Source organism: Nesoenas mayeri (assembly GCF_963082525.1).
Source record: "Nesoenas mayeri genome assembly, chromosome: 1".
NCBI classification, from domain to species: Eukaryota; Metazoa; Chordata; class Aves; order Columbiformes; family Columbidae; genus Nesoenas; species Nesoenas mayeri.
This window is the reverse complement of record NC_137541.1, coordinates 15,160,517-15,177,205: the sequence shown is the minus strand read 5'-3', so window position 1 is coordinate 15,177,205 and position 16,689 is coordinate 15,160,517. Positions and strand designations below refer to the sequence as shown.

At 39.1% G+C, this 16,689-nt stretch overlaps 1 protein-coding gene across 7 annotated transcripts in view; it reads left to right on the top strand.

Moving 5' to 3' along the window:
* ATXN7L1 (ataxin 7 like 1) overlaps positions 1 to 16,689 on the top strand; it is a 115,549-nt gene that overhangs the window by 83,281 nt on the left and 15,579 nt on the right. For all 7 annotated transcript variants that reach the window (XM_080363534.1, XM_080363529.1, XM_080363528.1 and 4 more), the window contains 4 exons: positions 6,702 to 6,985; positions 11,847 to 11,929; positions 12,783 to 13,039; positions 15,317 to 15,509. In XM_080363534.1, the coding sequence (XP_080219660.1) occupies positions 6,702 to 6,985; positions 11,847 to 11,929; positions 12,783 to 13,039; positions 15,317 to 15,509 (817 nt within the window). The remainder of the gene's footprint in view (positions 1 to 6,701; positions 6,986 to 11,846; positions 11,930 to 12,782; positions 13,040 to 15,316; positions 15,510 to 16,689) is intronic.

Genomic DNA, 16,689 nt, shown 5'->3' with positions numbered 1-16,689 from the left:
CTGTTATGAAAGAAAGTGTTTGTTCCTATTGTATTAGTGGATTTTTTTTAATTTGGAATTCTAGAAAATATTCAGCAAGTCTGATTTTCTTAAAGGACAAATTGTTTGTAAAATTTATTTTTAAGATAAGATTATATCTTCCATTCAGCTCTCTGCAAAGCCATAGAATTTCACCCACTTATCTTCTAGAAAGAAATAATTGACACATATACGTTTGTCTCAAAGATGCAAATAGGATTAATCTTGTATCCAAGTGTGTTGTGGTTTATCATCCTCAGGATCTCCAATTATTCAGTGCTGTTTTCTGTTACATTGTAGTCTCCTGCTACAAATACTTGACAGAGGTTCATTTTGTGTTACCAAATTAGCTTAATTCGGGAATTGTACCACTTGTAATGATCGCTTTCCAGACCTGGAATAACCTTTGTTGCGCTTCCCCGATTCTTTCACACAGCATCTCTTCTAAATTTTGGCTGGTGCGATTAGCAGTGGTACTTCAGCAATGGCTTCTGCAACAGCATGGCCCAGAGGACCTGTCTGTTGTCGTGCCTGCCTGCATGGAGATGCAACTCTTCCACTGTTTAATTCATTGTCGTTTTGGTTGAGTCATCATCTAAAACACTGACTGAGCAGCTCTTTCTCCTCTTCACATCCTGTGTTGTTCTGAGAGGCGCTGCAGAGGTTCGGGTTGCTCCTCAGATAATGTTTTAAAAAACGTGACCAGAACGATCGGATGAAAGAGGTCTGAAATTGCTTCATTTTTGTAGCTGCTGTTTTAATACTTCCCTTCTTGTAGCTGGAATGTGAAGGATGATTGTGAATATATCATACAGAAATATCTGCCAGCTCTGATTTTCTCCCTGTATCTCTCTAACATCATTGCTATTAATACAGCAGTGCTCAGAGAATGGAGCGGTGCTGGAGCACCACTGCTCTGTGCACGGGATAAATGCCAGCCGTCGTTTCCTGAAGGTTGCAGTTGAGATAGTAAGAGGCAAAAGGGTAGAAAATAGAGAGAAAAAGGCAGAGTAAGACGGTTAGTAGTAATAACAACACAAAATCATAATTAATAAGGATACCCCAGATACTTACCCTTTATGCCGCTTCTGTTGCCGTGCCCCGGCGCCGCTTCTGAGCGCTGCCCTGGGGGATCTGCGTGCTGTGATGCAACAAGTGTTCATTTCCACCCACCTGTGATCCTGAGCAGGGCTGTCAAACTCATCCTCACCAGGGGCCACATCAGCCTCACAGTTGCCTTCAAAGGGCCAAATGTAATTTTAGGACTGTATAAATGTAGCCCTGGGGTAAAGTGTTAAAGTAAGCTGGCCCTGTGGCACCGGCTGAAGCAGTTGTCCTTGATCTTCCTCCATGAGGATTAGCCATGGCCTGCCAGGAGTTCTGAAAATTAGATGGAAATGATGTGGTTTTCATTAACATGTGGAAAACTGACAGTCTTTCTGTAAACAGAAATAGGATCACAAAGTTATACCTATGGGTAATAATTTAAAATTCATCATGTCACTTTTCAAGAGGTATTTTTTAATCATCTCTTAGTCTTTATCTCTTTGTGTGAGGAAATTTTTCATACTGAGGTTGAGAAAGTGAAGCTGGTGAAGATTTAAGGATATTCCTAATGCTGCATGGAATTGGAAACAAAATTCAGCAGAGTTAATTTGGGCCACATATTCTAACCACAAAATCACAAATACTTCGTTACATTGTAGAGGCAATCCTAGCAATGTAGAATAGAACAATGTCTTATGGTTTTAAATGTTTGTGAACTGCTTTTCTCCCAAATTTGAAAAGAGTTGAGTCAGTGACTGAGATTTTAAAATTAATGTAGTTATGAGTAACCAAAAAAAAAAAAAGTAAAACCAGCCAAATTACATAACAGCAAAGAAAAATAATTTTTAAAAGCCTGAGGAAGGGAAAACAGAGGTAATAAGGAGCTACACGTGTGAGGAGTATTGTGACACGCTACAGTTATTCTTCTTGCTTGGGAATGACAGTGACAAGCAATGGCTTGGAAATAAAAAGAATTGCTACAAGATACTTAGGAGGGAAATTCAGTCTTGTTTCAGGAGTTTGCCGCAGGTTCTGCTGCAGGAGTTGTTAGACTAGACTGGACTATTTCAGTCAGAAGGGACCTACAATGATCTTCTAGTCCAACTGCCTGACCAAGAACGTGAGGAAGCAGAAGGAAATCGCTTATCTTATCTGACAAAGAGAATGAGCTTTTGCAGCCTGTCATGATCAGGCACTTTGTGTAGCCTTGTGATACTTTTGTAGCCTTTTTCTAGTTCCCTTCTAATTCATCAACATTGCCATGGGGCCACTGGTCAGCAATGCTGGAACCCATATTGCAGTATCAGAAAAACCAAGGACTTGAGAAAACTCAGTTTGCTCCTTAGTCTTATTTGCCATATCCCTTTTTTAATATAAACACAACAAAACAATATAAGCTCACATTGCTTATCCGCTGTGACCACTAAATATTTTTGTAATTATTTTCCAGTATGTTTTTTCCCCATATCTCACTGCAGACTGAATAGTTTGTTAATTCATGTGTAACTTTGCTTATAATAAAATATCTTATTGAATAAATGACCTTTACCAAAACACTCTACGATACTTTTTACAACTGCCTTCATCTCTTCATAATTTATTTTCCCTCAATCCTGATTCCATCACCAAATGTTATCACCAATAGTCTTATACTTTTTCCTTAAGACCAGTGAAGTTTTCAATCATGTCAGACTTGGTAATGATGGCTAGAAAGTCCTCCTAGCAAGCACCCTTATTGAATCATAAATCTCTAAAAAACTAGTTTTAAATTTTATGTTGCTTAATATTTGCTTTTAAACTGGTTTTATTTGTGTTTCATAAAAAGTCGTAACATTTTCACAGTTATCTTTGTCAGCTTAACTGGTAACCTCATCAAACAGTAAAACCAAACTTCTTTTCCAAGATCTGATTTGCAGCAAAACCATGTGAACGACTTGTTTATCAGTTTATTTTTTATTAGTTTTTCCATTATTTCTTCCAAGACATTTGGGTTTTCAGCGTGGATGCAACAGCAGCACTCGGCTGCCTTCGCCAAGTTGCCAAATATTCGAAGGTTCAATTAGAAATTAATACACTGAGACCCAACATCTCTGCAGCTCTTTTGGGACTGTTGGCCATATTATCCACATTTGCTTATGTAAAAAAAAAATCATGATTTTTCAGCTGGCACTTTACACTTACCAAGGGAATAAAAAACCATTTTGATCTGATTGGAGAGCATTGTCCTGCTTCCTTCTTGGTCCTGAAGAAATACTGAACATTTCTGTAATTTTTGCATCGCTGATAACTATTTTCCTGCCCTTTAGGTACACACTGCTATTATTATTAGAATTGCTTTTTAAAAAAAGTAAACTTGCCTTTACTGAATACAGATTTTTCTTGCCTGTCTTTGGCAAATGTCTACCCCTATTTTTCTCATTTTTAGTGATTATCATGTGCTTTTCCTGGGTTTTTTTATGTGTTGCATGTTGCTTTTCTAAGTGTCCCTTTCACCAGTTGTCTTTAATGAATCTAAACAGACTCTTAATTCAAAAATTCTTTTTAAAATATAGTAAATAAGACTAAGGGCCTATTTTACATCTTTCCAACAAACTTTTAGAAGAAATCCTCAATTTTCACTCAACTCAGTTTGGGAAAAGAACTCTCTTTAACTGTGAAATATACATATAAGGATTTGTGATTTATTTACCTTTTTAGTCCTTAGTAGCAGACCATGGTCACCAGTCATGTGCACCCTGCAATTTGCCTTTTGGTTATTGATTCATCTTTATGCGTTATGCTAAGATGAAACAAGGGTTACTATTGAATGCAGTACACACTTAGAGCTAAAAAAACAAATAAATTATCTATTGTAGCTTCTAAAATCTCAAATAATTCCTGTAGATTGTGTGTCTTCACATACTGGAGTTTGTTGGGTTTTTTCTGCATTGCAATGAAACGCATAATGCAAGTTGACTGGTTGATCTGTAACAAAACTGAGTTCCCTCCCCTAGGCCTTGTTGATTATCACAGTGATCCATCTGTGTGTGCCCCTCTGGTTGAGGTTCTGAGCATTGCAAAAGGCAGAAGCTTCCATTTTAACCGTCTTTTGCCATGAGACCAGAAAATACCCTCGACCCCTTCACTTTGTATCGATGCAGGATACCGAGCAGGAAGACTTGTTTGTATGTTTTTACATAGTTTTATACATTAAACCACTTGATCTAGAGTAAATACATCTTATATTTTCAGGAAATGTAATTGTCATCTGTTTAAAAGGAAAAAAAATAATTTCTACCTTGAGTTGTTATAATTTCTGTCTGTCATTTAGCTTAATAAGTTCAGAGCATGGTTGAAAAGTAGACAGAGGATCAAATCTTCTTTCCTGTAGCTTCATGTTTGCATTGTCATTGAAATACTTCATGCAGTTCTGGCTTTGTGAGTCAGTTAATTTTGTTTGTTTAATTACTGGCCAGCGCTCCACCTTTCACTGCAGTCGAATCTGTCTTCTGACAGGCTGGCTGCTGTATTTATGGTGCCATAGGATACAGAAGGTTCATATAATTTAATTCCAGCTCAAGAATATGTCTTGGTGTCTAGATCTTTTTAGTTTTATATAGATATTGTTTATATCAAAGTTTCTACATTGTTATGTGTTAAAATACCCTTAGAACAAAGGCAAACAGCTTTCCAGCGTGGGACAGTCCCCTCCAGCCGCACATGCTGCCCTTGCTGTTTATCATCCTCCGCAGCTATGGGCAAACAGAGGTTTGCAGAACCACAGGAGGGTCAAGACTGGAGTTATTTTGGGCCCCGCTTCCGACCTTTCCAAAGGGTGTCCCACGGAGAATCTATCACAAAGGCCTCTTTTTCTGATTGTAGAAACTCTGCACCTGCTAACCGTTCCTTCCGTGGGAGGAATGCCGAGAAGGTGACATTTTCCAGACACAAAAGATGGAAATTATGTGAGACTTGTGAATGGAGGAAGCCCTAAACTGTACAGTGATGCACAGAGGGGCAAATGTTGCCTGTCCTGGGGCACTGACACCAGCGTGGCCTCTGGCAAGAAACCCTGTTACCTGCACTGGCACAGGGCCCTGGACTTCAGAATAGCTACTCGTTTAACAGCGGTTCTGTGTTCAGCGGACGTCACTTGAGTGAAGCGCTTGTAGAAGCTCCGCGCCGCCACGCGGAACTGCTGCAGTGACCTGCGAGAACACGCTGTTCTTGGAGTACGGTTTCCTAAGGAGTAATTTCACACTCTTTATACATGTTTCATTTTATCTTCAAGCATGTACATCAAATTAAACCTTTAAGATAATAATAGATTAAAGAATCCTGAAGTTTTAAGAAGTTTTTTCTATGTGGGACAGCCTCCTCGACTGTTACCTTTATGCTGGGGATTAGAATTAGGGATGTTAGCTTAGTTCTGTGCAATTGATAAAGGTAGAGATAGGAATACTGTTTAGGAGACTCTCCTGCTTTTAGAGGAATTTGTTTTACCTTTTAAACATCGCCATTGCATTGGTATTTAAGAAAACTTGTCTTTCTTTCATTTGCTCAGTATGAGTGATAGTCCGAAAATTGTCATTTTTGCATGATCCCTGTGTGAATTTGCTTCCAAGGCAGATAGGCAGCTGTTTGGCAAGAGCAGCTCTTCAGGCGGTGAATGGGAAGAACTGAACAAGTGAGAGGTTTTCATTTGCACCCTCCAGTGAATCCTGGGCTTAAAGTTCTGACCATTTAGTTTAATCAATTAGTGTTTTCTCACTGGGTTTGTTTCAGTAAGGAGGGGTATATCATTTATCTATTGTGTACTAATTGGTAGTCACAAGACACACAATTTTGGAGTTGTTGGGTAGGTAAGAAGCAGCTACTGTTGCTGATTTATTTCCTTGTGCACACAGAAGACAAAAATGTTAAAATAATGGAATTGAAAATGACTTGTCTTAATCTTTTTTGCTGCCAAATTGAGAAGGTAATGTTTGTGTCACTTAACTAATCAGGAATAGTTACCGCAAGCTTTATTTTGAAAAGGGACAACTAAGCTAATAATTATATTGTGAATTTTTATTTTTATGTTCACAAGATTTTATGAAAAATACATTTTAGTAACGCTCAATTCATCAAGGATTTTAATACTTTTTAAGGGCCTGCTGTTAGGATTTCTATGCTTTAAAATCTCTTTTCTCCTGGTTTCCAGAACTTGTATGTCATTCAGACACTTCTGAGCAAAATAATGATTTTTGTGTTTGTTTCAATATATCAATAGTGTTAGCAAACTACTTCATTATCATGGTGAGTTTAGTACTGTGTACACATACCTGGTAGGTGCTTGTGTTAAAGGCATGAGACCACATATGTAAGGCGGTATGTTTTGCTTAGTGCCAATGACTTATTTTGTTTATTAATAGCACGGGAAAGATCTTAAAAAACCCCACAAAGGTTCATTTTCATAATTTTCTACATTGCCAGGCTTTACAAGTGCCTGGTTTTGTAAACATTTGATTGAACAAAAATAGGCAATAATGGTTCTAAGTATTTCATTCTAGTCTAATCTGAAGTTATTGTGTTAGTTGCATCGAAATGTTTGTATCTGTGGAAGGGAATCTTTGGTACAGAAAATACAACTTCAAGATTTTTCTTTGGTTTTGCAGTGTTCCTGTTCCAGTAGTCAGTCTAGAGAAAATTCCTAACCTGGTGAAGGCAGATGGTGCCAACGTTAAAATGAATTCTGCAACCACTACCACCATCACCTCCTCCTCGGCCTCTTCCTCCACCATACCTGCTCCAACTTTGGTCAAATCTGGTTTGACATCCAAGTCAGTGCCACCATCACCAGAAAAGATTCTGAACGGCAAAGGAATTCTAGCTCCATCGATAGACAAGAAACACCAAAATGGCACTAAAAGCAGTAACAAGCCTTACAAAAGACTTTCAGGTGAGTGATGTTGTAGTTCACCATTTGATGTAGTCCATCTTTCTTCGTTAATATTTCTAGAGCTCAAAAATAATGTCCTAATAAAATGTTGTAGCCTGGTTTTGGTTGGTTGGTTTGGTTTTTAAACTGTAAGATGCCAGTTTACATATATGACAAAGAAAGCTTTCACACTCTTAGCATGTGTAAAGTATTTTCAAAGTACACATTTTGTTTAGCTTGAAATGATAGAGTGTTTAATGCATTTCTCACCTGGTCAACGGGCCATATATCATTTTTTAAGGAAGTAAGTTCATTAAAACACAAAGGCAGAAGTCTTCCTCAAGCCATTTTATATGTTGGGTGTTTACAACAAAAGAAAATGTGCCTTGGTGGAGTGACTTTAGGGTAGTCATGATCAAGTCGAACAGTTGAGGTTTAAGATATTTCATTATCCACCAAGTCATGATTATTGAAATAGTCTTCTTTCTTAGTTTTAAACAACAGAAAATTCTCAGAAGGTAGGGGCAGTGCTTGGCAAGCCTTCAGAGTTGTCATTCCCCTCCACCCCTCTCCCCCTTGTGACTCAGACGGGTGAAGACATTTGTGGCGTGGGGATCTGGATCCGTCTCGGGAAGCCAGGATGGTGGGATTGAGGGAGCGGCAGTGACTGTGGAAGTGCCCTGGGTGGCTGTGGGCAGAGCTGAGGATGGAGGTCCCTGTGCAAATCTGCCACCAAAGCACAGAACGCCTCACTGTGGAAGGGCAGCCTTCCAAAGGTTGCCATCCGTTGGGAGGAAGAATTATTTTCCAGGGAGTTTCCATGCCAGCTGTTGGGCAGCGAGTAGAGAATTTGCCCCTTAAAGCTTGAAAACATATTTTTATTCTGTATGAAAGGAAATAGAAGTGTTTTGAGGGGTTGTTTTTTTTTTCTTTTTTAACAAAAGTAACTGACTCAAGTTTACGGCTTCAGAAGCTGTGCAGAGTCTATTCATCAGCTGGCAGTACTTTGTGATTTGGGCAGGAACTTCTTGTGTGTACTGAAAGGCTAATTTTGCTAATGGCAGCGTGATCCACATTAGATCGTCAGTTTGGCAGCAAGTTCACATGATTTCTAAACGTGCACTAGTTATGAACCAAGTGTAAGTTGTACAAGAGAAATAATTTCATTTTCACTTAATGAGTGTGCCCGACTCTTTGACTGAATATCGGGTTTATTTTTTTTTGTTTTCTCCAATTTGGCAGCTGGCCTGTGGTGCTGCCACCTTGGCTTGATTCCAGACCAGCACGAGGTGTTTGCTGGGGCTGTGTGGGGTATGGAACAATGCCATTGCCTCAACGCATTCAGAACACTGATTGCTTTCTTAACTAGTTGAAGATGGCATCTAAGAAAACAGAACCCTTGTTCATGGTAGTGTTACACAAAATGAAAAAAATATTTAGAGAAAGTAGCTGATTAGGCTTTTAAACCTTACATTTCAATTGCTAAGATCCAATTTGTTATGCTAATAAGAAAAACGATATTTTTTTTCTTTTAAACTATTATTTCCTTTAGTGGTTTAGCTGCTTGATTTAGCTAATGAATTCTAAATTCCTACTTGGCAGTTGAAACTGATGCATCTTGAGATACTTGTTTTCCTTATGTCACCTCATACCACCCCAGGGCAGGTGATACTTGCACCTTTTTTTGTACATATGCAGCTGAAATGTGTTGACAAAGGAGAATGGTTTCTGTAGGGCCTTCCTTCAGCACGCTCACTTTTACTGTGGAGGAGACTCCATCGCTGTTGTGTCCCAGCTGTCCCTTGCAGTGTCTCCCAGGCTGGGGAACACTTTGCTGGAGAGATTTCCAAATAGGCTGGGACTGTGTGCAGGACTGTTTGAGCTCTCTGATAGGCATTCATTTACTTTTATATGGTTAACAGATCCACAGAATTCATACTTTTTAAAAAACTCCTCTGTCATCAGATTGAGAATCTGCTCAGTCTTGCTTCTGATGCCTTGTGTATGGGTGCAGCAACACGATCATTTAGCAGTGATGCAAATAGAAGTCCTGAGAGCACTGGAGATGAATTGCCTGTAGGTTGTGTGTCACTGTGATGGATTCCTCTCCATTATTATACAGAACTATGCAAAGGCTGAGAAACAGATCTGGGAAGGTCAATGAGATGATTATTCTAGATACACCATAAATTTCATTTATTTAACGTTAAAAGGATGAGACAGTGGTTAGGGGATTTAGGTTTCCCTCAGTCTGCTGCTGTGGAACTGTACAGCTGTTAATATTTGAAGCTCCTTAATAGCTCTGGCCAGTTTACATTTGGTTTTTTTTCCTTTTTAGCAACCTGCACTCTCTTTCATACCATTTCGCTGTCTGTAGTGAAGTTTGTGTATTTCCTTTGCTGAGAGCCAGTGCTTGTTTGGGTGATGAATGAACCTGCCCTCTTGTCAGGAGCACTGTCACTGCTGAGAGAGGAAACAGCTCGTGGAACCACAAAAGACAGTGTGTACCTGCCCAGCACAAGTGGATCAGTGTTCCCTAGTAGCAAGCTGCAAAAAACCTATTTTTCTCCTAAATCTTCCTTAGTTCTTGACCTTTTTGAGGTGAAGTTAAAGACTGGAGGTATCTAGTTTACACCAAGAATATCTGTTGTGTTGCAAACAGGAGTTTGAGACGCTTCAGTTTTGGCCATTCCTCTTCTTGCAGCGAGGTCATAGTGCATCTTCACTGCATCCACCAAACACAAAGAAGTGCAATCTGTTCTAGAGAAGCAGGTTTCTCAAGATATGCCTGTGCACAAGAGCCATGGGCTTCTCAAGCTGCACAGCTCCTAATACTGAGGTAGCGAGAAGCTGCATTTCGTTATTGATAAGAAGGTGATAATCTTCATTTAATGCGTTGCCCAAAGCAGGCCTGTCTGTAGCTGGCAACTGGCTGTCTGTGGTTGCTCTGGAGCAGCCGCGCACGTTTCAGCCCGGAGAAGCGGTTTCCTGTTTGTTTAATGTTTTCTCTTTCTCAGGGAAAACATGTAATTTTGTTGTTTGGTAGATGGTGTAGGCTTCCACTTTTTCTCACTATAATTCATTCTGCTGATTTTTACCTCTATATGGTTTCCTGAAAACTGGCTTTGCTATAATCAGTCCCACGAGTCTTTTTTGGTCGGGATACTTACTGACAAGTAGCAATCTGGATGTTCCCAAAGGGAGCACTTCTGATTTTTGAAGTATTTTATGTTTCCCTGTTGGCTCAAAACAGTCCTCACTTGGTGACTTTGAGAACCCATTCCACAGCCTTGTGATTGCCCTCAGGATTCTTCATTTGAAGGTGTATTTATAAGTCCATATAGTCTATTTTGTTTGGGTTTTTTAACATTTTCATTGAAAGTTTTTAGGCAAGGGATTCAGGAAATTGTGATAGAAATGCCATACATGGGAAAAACAAGAGTAATTAACTCCTTTAGTTCATGAACATGTGTTTTCATCCATTACGTAGAAAAAAATGTGTATGACATTTAGTGAGGCACAGCTCCTTTTCTGTTTCTGTTGTGCTCTGAAGGCCACAGAAACTCCTTGTGACAGATTTCCGTCCCTTCAGGGATTTCACAAACAAACCCGGTGCCAGCTGTTTTTTCCAGGCTCACTTTTTGGAATGTCTCTGCTAATAGGTTGATAATATAACTATTTAACATTGGGTTTATCATTGTATAAGTCCATATAGCAGAGTACATAAAGCTGGCAGTAATTGTGGCTGACAGTTGTTGTCTAACAGGCTACTTGGCCTCACGTCTCTTCTTCCAGCTGTTCTCCTTGCTGCAATGCTGTCGTAACACTGTAACATGGCTGTGAATGCCGTCTGCATCCTAGCTCTGATTTGTTTGTTTATAAAGAATTTTCAGATCCTCAGATTAAATGTTGTATTTGGGTAGAGGATGTTTATTATACCTGAACGTAACACTGCTGTATAGTTAAAATAGGCTTTGGCAAGTGGTTTACGTTCCACTGTCAAACAAAAGCAAACCCATCTGCCAGTTAAAACATAGGATGTCGAGGTGTGTAAACATCATGGTAGAATTTTTGGTGGCACAAACTAAAAAGTGTATGTCCCTAGTTTTGTTAAAGCACTGTAGTGAAAACCCTAAAATTATGTCAACATAAGCTAAAGGAGGTGATGCTATCTGTGGTATATAAATACTAAAATATTCATGAATATGAAATATGCAAATACAGCATATTAAATATTAATGAACTTTTAATGTTAACCATGAGTAGAACTCATGTAAATGCCTTTTTTTCATAATCTCTGCAAACTTGAAACTCCGTGCTTCCCTTCACTTAGGGAAATAAGAACTAACATACATGTTATTTTTGTACAGGTTTAGGGGACAGATTTAGATAAATTTTGTTTTTAAAATGCCACTGGTAATCTTGCATCTACTTTTGAGATACCACGGGTTGTTTTGCAGAGGTTCCGAGTGTGTCAAAGAAATGTTGCTCAAAGAGCTTGTGATATTCAGACTGTATGTGTCTCAGCCCAGCTCAGAAGCTGGATGTGCAAATGCCGGCGTTATAGAGGGAGCTGAACTTGGAGGTATTTGGGTTGGTCCTGTGTTTGGGCCACTCTGTCGAGCACAGCTCTGTAAACAGACTTATTTCTATGACGTCTGTGCTTGAAATCCTGCTCTGAATAGCTTGAAACACCTAAGGACAAAAAAAGGCAGAACCACGAGCGCTGCACATCCCGCTGTTATGGGGTGCTGGGGTTGGGAGCAGTGGTTCAAGTTGAGCCTGGTTGAATTAGCTACTATCAGGCAAAAATTATAGCTACTGTGGTTAAAATTTCTGTAATAATATATATTTTTGTTTTCTCCCCCCCTCCATGAAACAGAAAGAGAATTTGACCCAAATAAACACTGTGGAGTTCTGGATCCTGAAACAAAGAAACCTTGCACAAGATCGCTCACCTGCAAGGTATTTTTCTTAGAAGATAAAATATCAGATGCTTTGTTATAGTTTAAATCCTACCACAGTAGTTTGAGAGGTCATACCTGCTCCTGTCTAACAGACAATGGGTATGGTATTCAGACGCTGTCTTCAGGTAATTCTTTTGAGTAATTCTGTTTCTTTGAGTCAGAGCATCTGCATTATTCCACTGATATTTCTGAAAAGAGTTTTTTTCTGTCATTTTGTTATGCAAAAAGCATTGATGTTTCATGTTGAAGCACAAATGTTATTTTCAATGCTCCTTTTTTGGTTCCTGTATGCAACAATGTTGAAGTATAGTCGATCTTTAATAAAAAATTAACATGATTTTGGTATACTCCATTACTTGGAGGCTGCCCTTGCGATAGTAATGTCTCGTGTCAAAAAGTAGCAGCAATGTAAGACATTTATAATGAACATTTGTACGTGTATGTGCTGCTTGTCAGTAGAGATAATCAGTTAAATTTGCTTTAAGTTCTATTAACATTTTTCAATCGAATGAAATCAATTTTCCATTGTAAGTTAAGAGCTACAATGGTGTTATTTCTTAATATTTTAAACTTATTGAAATTATATTTTCTGCTTTGGAAAAGGTAAGTCAATAGACACTGTTATATGAAAATTGCTGCAGAAAGTAATTTTAGCCTTGATGTTGGCATTTCTTAAGAATTGCTTCATAAATTGTCAAAGAAAATGTGGAATAACAGCTTTATTTCCATAACTGTGGCTAAAGTTGTTTGAAGTAGATTTTATCTTTGAGAGTTGTGGTGTATCGGAAGTATAGAGGACTCATAAACAATGTCATGCACACACAAATGCTTTTTAACCACCCTATTTTTAGACTCATTCACTTAATCATCGACGAGCAGTTCCAGGCCGTAAAAAACAGTTTGACATCCTTCTAGCTGAACACAAAGCTCGATCCAGGGAAAAAGAAGTTGCAAAAGACAAAGAGCATCCACCGTCTGCAAGGGAAAGCTTTCAGAGCCAGCCCACACCAGCACCAGACTCCCTGTCCGGATCTTCAGTGAACTCTGGCCAGGAATCTAAAGTAACTTCTCCTGCAAAATCCAGACCACCAAATTCCGTACTTCCAAGGTAAGCGATTCTTCAGTTGCGGTGCTGCATTCCGAAGGTGCTGTAAGGAATGTCACAGTCTTCCATACAGCTTATTTTATAAACATTTGGTATTTATCTGAGCTATTGCATGATAAAACATACTAATGTAAGAGTAGACTATGTTTGTATTAACCTAAATCTGTCCATAGTAGCCTGTGATTTGATTGGGAATGGGGTAAGGAGTTGTGTCCATTCTCTGATTGGAATCTCAGACTAACTGCATTTTTTCTGCTAAAATAGTCAGTAATAGTTAGGAAAGTTTACGTTCGAGTCATTCTGACACTTTGGGGAATAAAAGTCTATTTATGTGAACCAGGGTAGGTACCAGTGGTGAAATTCTGTACATTTATGTAGAATTTTTCTCTCCAAATACTTGACCAGTTACTATAATGGAACACCTTGTAAAAAAAGGTGTAGTTTACTGTAAATGACAAAGTAAGCAGCTAGTTCTTAAAACGATTGATTTGAAACTACCCATAACGTATCTTTCCTCATCTTGAAGATTTTTCTTGTAAAGCACAAAAACAGTCTTCGGAAAAACAATGCAAACTAAAGACATCTCTTTAGAAAAACTAGCATGATATATTGGATCTACTGAATTCTACTTGCCTTCTGGTACAGTTCCCATATGCTTTGTTTCATTGACTGGGGTGGGTTTTAGTACTAATTTTGGCTGGAGTAGATAAAGCTAAACCAGCTGGTTTTGTTCATATTTATTTTGTTTCATATTTCTTTGCAGAAGCTTTGGTCAGGATTCAGTGCCCATTTTGGGGGGCTTTTGTACTAAGATAGTCCCTACCTCAAAGAGATATATGATTTATTTGCTATCTCAAGTCTTTTCAGATGTTTGCTATGTGTTCATCAAGCCATAATGAAATGTTATTCATACAATGGCAGAGGAAGGTCTTAGAGGGTTTGAGTGAAAGGACAATGAAAGAATACCTGTACGTAAATAATGTGGTGAGAAGTCTGAGTAATTCTTAGAAAAGGAGTGACCCTACGCAGTCCTTACATAGAGAGGAGCATAGAGGGACAGACAGACTTTGGTTTTAGTAGCTGTTACAGTCAAAGAAACAAAACTGGAATGCAATTCAGTGACAGTCAGCTGAAGGAATTGCAAAGGTGGTGGTACATGAGGAGGGTGATTTTAGCCATCACACGTTGTGTTTGTACAATCACACTTTTGTTTCTGCTGCTGTGCCTCTGTTGTGCTGTCCTGTCTGGTTTTGCAAGCAGCTGTGCCAGAGGCAAGGAAAGGCAAGGAAAGGCTGCTGCCTCTCTGCGGGGAGCCAGGACGCCTGCAGCTCTGCTGCTGAAGAGGTTGTGTCAATTCTCCCTGCTCTGATGGGTCAGAGCTCTCAGCGCTCACTGGAGGTGGCTTGCCATGACCTGGCTGACTTTTCCTGAAGGCTGAGGAGCACTCACACAACCTATATCCCTTGCTACAGCAAGTGCAGCAGTTATTTCAGGCTGATGGGCATTGTTGAGCAGTCCCAGCTCAGTTCAGAAGAGGGCACCTGTCCACAGTCTTAGTGACTGCTGTGTCATGATAGCATAAATTCATGAGCTTGAAGAAGATCTTCAGATTTTGCTCAATGTGGACCTCTCCTCTGGCCTCCAAGGTCCACATACATACTTGGTTGTACAGACTGCAGTTGAGAATCCTTTTCACCCTCATTTCTGATCAGATTTGTTTCCAAGCTACTTTTGAAAGGCAAGGCACCACTGTGCTCTGTGGTACAAAGGCATCTCCACTTTGTTTTGCTGTATTTTAGCAAAGGTAAAGAAAACCTACATGCTGTAAGAGGTCCTCCCAGTTACTTCACTTACTAGGCTAGCGGTAGGGGGTGTCAGCTCAGATTTAGAACATTAATTTCAGTAGTATTTTGGTATGAAATAAAATTTCATAACTGGACCCTTGGGATCAATCAAGTAGCAGAGTAATGGTGCTATGTAAGAAGGTTATACACGTCTGATTTTTATTTGCATTTTTTATATAATTTGCCTCTCTCAAGATCCTAAACTCAACCTCGTGGCAAATTTAAAATCTCAGACAATACAAAGGTGCTTCTGCTAACATTAACTTCATGATAACCCCAATATATTTCTCACAAGACCAAATGTCAGCTATTCTGTATCTTACTGTCCTTCTTTATATGATCATTTCTAGTATAATTTATTTTGATGCTTCACTCCGGCAGGTAGGTTTGCTGAGCTTTTAAACACTGATGATTTAAATGTATATTCTCCTTCTAGACCATCATCTGCAAATAGCATAAACAGCAACAGTTCTTCAAACCACAGTGGGTACGTACCAGAACTGCCACTGCCTTCCATGGGAGGAGATTTAACAAGCAGATTGTCGAGTGATGAAGGAGAAGCGGATGGAGCTGAAGAATCTGAGAAATTAGACTGTCATTTTTCTGGACACCATCCCAGACCTCTTGGGGTATGTGTCTGTCTCTGGCGTGCCGTGCTGTTATTCTTATGTAATTAGAGGGAAGTAAAAAGAAGTCATTTAATAAAAATGTAAGGAATGAGTACCTTACATTCTGTAAACTGTATTGTAAAGAGAACAAATACATTTGGCAGGAAATGGTATGGATGGGATAAGGTAGGAGAAGGCGACTGGTCAGTACATATGACAAACATTGCCAGGTTGCAGGACAGGATGAGTAGTATAAAATGAGAAGTTCTAGATTTTCCTCTCAGTAGACTGCAACTTGGGTGTAATGCTGCCAAGCCGAGGCAAGTTGCATTGTTTTAAATGTGACATGAACAGGTAATCTCTTCGTTGTCATAGTTCTTATGAAATTGTACCTTGCGATTTGCTATAGTTCTGAAAATCTAAGGCAGCAAAGGGCTATTACAGTGCTTTGTTGATTTTTGTAGTCTGGTTTGAAGCAGTAATTAAATATCATTTATGTGCCTGTATGTGGAGTTAGAAGCTATTGCTTTGTTCATCTAAGAATTGCGAGTCTAGAGCACAGCATAGCCCGTCTGCTCTGCCGTGGCTTAAGTATGTGCTGGTTTTGTCTTTCTCCCATATTAGTGAGAAATTTCATTGTAAGTAGTAAGAGCTGCCTTGTGGCATTATCTCCACAGTGTGGATTTGTTTACACTGTACAAACTAAGAAGTAATGGGAGAACTTTTGAACTTCTAAGCGGTTGGTTCTCATAAAAATTGAGCCAAGGAATAAAATTAATGAACACTTCACTTATGTATTTTCCATGTGATATGCAGAATAAAACAAACACTGTGATAACTGTAGCATTGTCTATAGTCCCTAGAGCAAAGGAAACTTCTTACTGTCAGACATCAGGAAGAAGTATGAGCTGAACATAAAATGACTGTCCGATGAAATTCTGTATTTGTTTCTTACACAGAAAATGAGCATTATTATAATCCATATAATACTATGATATGCAGTAACCTCCTGCTTCGTTGGTACTCTTCTACAATTCTACTTCATTTTTGCTGGCTACTTCTTTATGAATTAAAAATTAAAGGCTCACTGCCTGTGTGTCCACACAATTTAAAAAAATAGAATCCCAGAATTGCTGGGGTTGGAAGGGACCTCCGGAGATCACCTAGTCCAGCCCAAAGTAATGGAAGTGCAGCTGGTTCT